General features: G+C 44.2%; 1 protein-coding gene across 4 annotated transcripts in view; it reads right to left on the bottom strand.

Annotated features, from left to right (window-relative positions):
- Nucleotides 1-5,548, bottom strand: part of ITPR1 (inositol 1,4,5-trisphosphate receptor type 1) — a 147,719-nt gene that overhangs the window by 26,778 nt on the left and 115,393 nt on the right. For all 4 annotated transcript variants that reach the window (XM_019620242.2, XM_019620243.2, XM_019620244.2 and 1 more), the window contains 2 exons: nucleotides 2,565-2,687; nucleotides 85-260 (listed from right to left, as the gene is read on the bottom strand). In XM_019620242.2, coding sequence (XP_019475787.2) covers nucleotides 85-260; nucleotides 2,565-2,687 — 299 coding nt within the window. The remainder of the gene's footprint in view (nucleotides 1-84; nucleotides 261-2,564; nucleotides 2,688-5,548) is intronic.

Genomic DNA, 5,548 nt, shown 5'->3' with positions numbered 1-5,548 from the left:
AGGCTTTTTTGGCCTGACATCTGCAGGTAAGAAGCCCTTACATAAGGAGCAATGGGACTCCCCAACTCCCAACTCGATACTTACGTTGAATGCACCCAGAAGAAATAAAGTAGGTTGTAAACCAACTGAAAATATTAGTCGTAATATCGTAGAAGCTATTAAGGCTCGGATGCCGTGGGGCTTAGGAAGAGCAATGACTATAGCCAGAGAAATCAGCATAGCTGTCCACAGCAAGCCTGACAAGTGGGGCTCCAAAGTACCTAGGACGAAGAGTGAAAAAACAAACAAATTCAATATTTTGTATACCAAGCAAAACAAAAACAAAACAGCCAAGTAAACATCATTTTATCTTATCTTTGGTGGAGTGCCATTAATTCTCACGTTCAGACGCTGCTGATTGCAAAGTGCTAAGTGGGACGTCTGAGCCCAATGCCTTTAGCAGTTTAATTTCAAATTTATTACTAAAGCATTATGTAAATGATCAACACCAGTATTATAGGATTCTCCATTTTACTGTTCATTACTTATGCACCTTGAATATTGAAATGGAGAGGAGTTCTGCTGGTGTGCTCTATAGATGACTGAATGGATGGGTGCATGAAGACAACAAACACATGCAGGTCCTGATTCACAAACTCACCCTGAGTCTCCTATTACGCTTTTGGTCAAAAACCTTGAGCCAGTTTATATCATCTCTTGCTATTTCTGCTTCTATTTCAGCTGTCCCGTGAGACTGTCTCCTTACATAACATCAGCTTGTGTTGCTAAAAATACACTTCTCAAAGAACCATGGAAAATACTCAGCCTAAAAGACCACTTAACCTGGGTTTGTGCAGAATATGAAAGATATCTTTTTCTTAAAGCTTGCATTAAAAATGCTTTTATTCATGAATGTGATACGCTGACAAAGAACATCAACAAGCCAGTGCTCACCTGACACCAACTGTCCATACTGACCTAACCTAAAGCACTTGCTATCACAGCACGTGGGTCCATTACCCACCCTAGGCAGGAGGGTGGTGTAAGCTGTAGGACTGGGTGGGAAGCTCTCCACGCTTCTGGAACTGTCACAACTTCACAACTCACTACCTCATCCCAGGCCTCCAGTTTGGTCCTGCTTCTCAACTCAGAAGATTTGCAGTTTGTGCTACAGCCATACGCTGAGCAATGCTCAGTTCAGCACATCTGGGCAACTTGGGAGTCTGACTTTTCCCAAATGGTTTGCTTTGAAAAGTCTGATTTTTTTAAAAGCTTAAATAAATACACAGATATTTTGTACTTGGATGTTTGATTGTAACTAGCAGAGGAAGGGATTTCATCAAAATGTTACCTCATAAAGTATTTCAAATATGCAAGGTAAGGTGGCTTCAAAATGCCAAGTGATTCCTTCACCCCTGCTGCTGCAACTTGTAATCCCAACAAACTTGTTTAATGACCAACTTTGCTAGCAGCCATTCATTCAGACTTTTAAATTTTAACTTGTGATCTTTGAGACTGAAGACAGAGAACACAGCTGCTCCTCGTTCCGGCCAAACCCATTTCAGTGAACTGGTGAGCTTCCAAAAGGGTGAAGCAGCTCCCAGGCTGCACACACAGAGCTGAGCTGATACCGTTATGGCCAGGCTGCTGCTGCCCCTGAGCTGTGCTTTCAGAGGATTCTGCAGTCAGCCAGGAGCAGGAGGCAGAGGGAAGTGCTGTGGAGGAGATGAGCATCTCTCTGGCCCCACTGCACCATGAACGTTAAAGAAGGGGAAGTGAAGGCCTGGACACAGGCCCTTCCCCAGGATGGGGTGGTACTTTTGGGGTCCTTACTTTACTTGTTGGCACAGATCTCCTATCCAGTCACATCCACCACAGCAGCTGTGCAGGTGAGAAATGTGACAGAGGCAGTCACAGGAGCATTTCTCCAAATGTTCTGGTTCTTGGTGACGTGAACCCATGGACCGACCTGTGCTAGGGTGCATTTCTTTGGAGAGACTGAATCTAAGGATGAGCAGCTGAATCGAGCAGGGCCCTACTGGAAGTATTTACTGAGTTGGCTCTGAGACTGTGGCACAAACCCACTGCTTGGATCAAAAGCCACTTCCTCGAGACCTTCTACAGTAAGGTTGTGCAAACCAGCACACATTAACCCCTACTTGATTACAGAGATGATAGCAAGCCCAGCTGCTGCCTGCTCATGGCAAAGAAATGCCATGTGACCATTAGAGTTTTACAAAAATGACACTAGCAAAATGCGAGCTCAAGGAAAAAATAACATTTCTCGTATTTTTAGTTCAACACTTAATTACAGAATTTTAAGACAAAGTAGAACAGTCAAGTAACTAAAGGTGGATATCTGCCTTGATAATTTTTCCCCTAGGAAAAAGCACAGCTCTACATTTTCCTTGCAAATACCTCAAGAGTCAGGAAACAGCACTATTTAATCCAAGGCAATTAAAAAAGCCTAATTCTGTTCAACTGTCCTCACTAAAATTAACAGGGATGCACAGGTGTGTTACAAACAGAATCTGTCTCACTAAACCTTATTTGTTCATATATTTTTATATGTTGAATATTGGTACCTCCTCGAATTCCTTTGAATGGGTAGAAAAATGCTACCAGCAGGTTCATGAGGACAGCCAGGTTAAAGGAAATACTGCTCCAGAAGGACATGTTCCGAGCACACCAGTACAGGAAAGGCTGAGCTGCAAAACAATCACCGTCATTCTTTTTAGTGACACAGCATTTAAAAACATGTCTCTATGAAAATAAGCTCCCCCAAAACTCAGCTTATTTTCAGTTTGCCAAAAAGCACAGTATCAACAGCACTAGCGCCCTTTGCTTATTCTCAAGCTTATTTGATTGCTCTCTATCTTTGGGGCACTTCCTGCTCCCGAGTCGTGATTTAAGGCAAAGGGCTGTGTTAAAAAGGAAAGTATTTTCCAGCACGAATTGATTGAGCAGCATCACAAGTTCAGAAATACCAGAGGTCAAGGACTCCAGGTTTCCCCTAATAACGCACTTTGCACTGACAGGCACACAGAATGATGAGAAGGAAGAAAGCCTGACCACGCTCCCATCAGTGCCACGCAGCCCTCCCTGCTGGCAGCTCCCTGCCCACCCTCAGGCTTCTCCTCCACTGCAGCCAGCAGAGCACACACTGCAAAGGCCCAGGTGCACCATTAAGACAAAACACAGCACAGTGTAATCAAACGGCTGAAACATTTAACAGACCAATACAGCCCCAAAATAACCATCTAGAGGAAGCTCAGCCTGCCTTCCCTCTGTATCGTGGGCAAAGGACACACACGAGGCTGCACAGAGGAGTTATATAGCCGTGTATTTTAAAAATAAACATAAATGCCTTTAAAAAGAGTTCTCATTTCCCTAATCTCTGCAGCTAGAGTCAGCAGGCACAACAAGCAGAAAGCTTTGTACCCTGAAGCAGCCATGGACAAGAAAACAAAAAGGACGGCTCAGAAATGGCCTCAGAGTCATTCTCTCTGCACCCCAACACAACCCCCCAGTTCAGCTCCTGCAGGCTTACTGTGCAGCACATTGGGTACCCCTGAGAGTTAGTGGTGACAAATCTATCAAAATTCTCTGAAAGAAGGAAAGGAGCTCATGTTGTCCTCCCTTGGAAGGAAGCAACATGTAGGGATATCAGAGAGCGAAGGAAAAGAAGCTCATGGTGGGATTTAGGGAAAAGATGAAAAAGCAAACTCTGAGGCTCTAAGGATGACTGAATGAATGAATGCAGCAGCTCTGAGCTCACAGCAGCCACCACTTCTCTTCAGGAAATCACCTCTTCCAGAGCAAAAAGTGGGTTAGAAGAGTTACACAATGCTTCATTATTTCGAGTTGAAATGCACATTAAAAGTGGATGCATTGAACAGCTGAATGCAAAAGAAAAGACTACAAGGCACCCAGTCGCTGCAAGAATACAAGCTTCGTTGCATCTAATTAGCCAGGTACATGTGAAGCCTCAATGAGATGAGAGGTAGCAATGCTTCAAATACATAATGCACTGATTTCTACATTAACTCTCACAAAGGCCCAGGTTTTACTTGAAGCTGCTATTAGAGGGTGGGCACAGACAATCTGCACTAGGAAGCATTTTCGCCTGGTTTTGGCAGGCTCATTTGAATTCCTAATTAAGACCTTAGCAGACACTTCTGGTGCTCAGGTGATGAGTCAGCTCTATGAGCTGAAGGAGGAAAATAATAATCTTTGAAGACTTCTCAGAAAAGCTTTGTTGATGAGTTTAATATCTGAGGCTGATATCTTACAGAGGTTCGAATAAATGTTAAGTGGCAGCACGTGAGCACAGCAGAGCAGTGCCAGCCTGTCGTGGCACAAATACACAAACCTGCAGTGAGGATGTGAGAAATGACCGTAGAAATGTGGACTATCATTGAAGCCTATCTAACCTCCCATTAGGAGACAGACAGTGACTTCCTGCATGGTGTAACAGGATTATCATCTGAATAGAAGACTCCAGTTCTTCAAAGAGAAAAGAAAGACTCTCCACTTCTGCTGATGGATCTCGATCGATTTGCAGTCTGTTAATTTTGAGTATCTTCATTGCTTGCTCGCTCAGAGATTGCCTCAAAGACAATTACTGTAACTCAAATCTGGACTTAAGCAACAAAAGCCAACATAATGTATGGCTGCTGTCAAACACAACGCTGCCCATTTGCTTATGATGTCAGATGCTCCTGTCTTCCTCAGGGTCCTCAGAACCCCTTCAGGAAGCAGCTTTTAGGGGAGTTTGTTGCTGTCAGAAGTATTTATCCACTGCCAAGTGGAAATAGCTCCACTACAGTATTCATACACATGAAAAATGTTCCAGCAGAGCTAATCAAGCTTCAGGCTGTCTTATCTATATTTAATCTTGATGATTTTAAATAAAATTACAATTGTTTTCCTCTGTTAAAAAGCCTATTAACATATATATACACACACAGCTTGACAATCAGAAGCAAATATTGAATTTCCTTTGCCAACGTGCAAGACATTATCAGTTCAAGTGTGAACTGTGCATAAGCAACCTAACCACGAATTGGAGAGAGTCCAGGCTCTTCTTGGAGACGCACACTGAAAGGGCAGAACGCAATCATCAGAGGTTGCAACAAAGGAAATCATTTCATAAAAAGCCGTTTTCACAAGAAAGGTCAAGAGGTCTCTTCTGAGCCCTTCTTTTCTCCCTGCAGTACGCAGTGATGACACAGTACCACCAGGGCCTCTGCCAGGGATGAAGCAGTGGCAGCACACTGCTGGGGTTGCACTGCAGGTGGCTTTGGTGGGCAGCAGCAGCACACAGCTGCACAGGAGCCCCAGAGCATCCAAGTGAAGAGGACATAGAGGCCACGCTGAGCTCCTGCACAAGAGCTGGTGCTGAGCTGATGGGGGCATGGGGAACAACGCGGGTATCAGATGGCAGGCGCTGACTCGAGGAGGAACTGCTTTATCTCTGACACCTCAGAGGGTCAATGTTGGTAATTTCTAACCACTCATCACCACCCACTGAAGCTCAGCCTCATGTGCAACATTTCTCCTTCATCCA

The sequence above is a fragment of the Meleagris gallopavo genome, chromosome 14, assembly GCF_000146605.3.
Source record: "Meleagris gallopavo isolate NT-WF06-2002-E0010 breed Aviagen turkey brand Nicholas breeding stock chromosome 14, Turkey_5.1, whole genome shotgun sequence".
NCBI classification, from domain to species: Eukaryota; Metazoa; Chordata; class Aves; order Galliformes; family Phasianidae; genus Meleagris; species Meleagris gallopavo.
The sequence above is the reverse complement of the archived record's forward strand: the minus strand, read 5'-3'. Positions and strand labels throughout refer to the sequence as shown.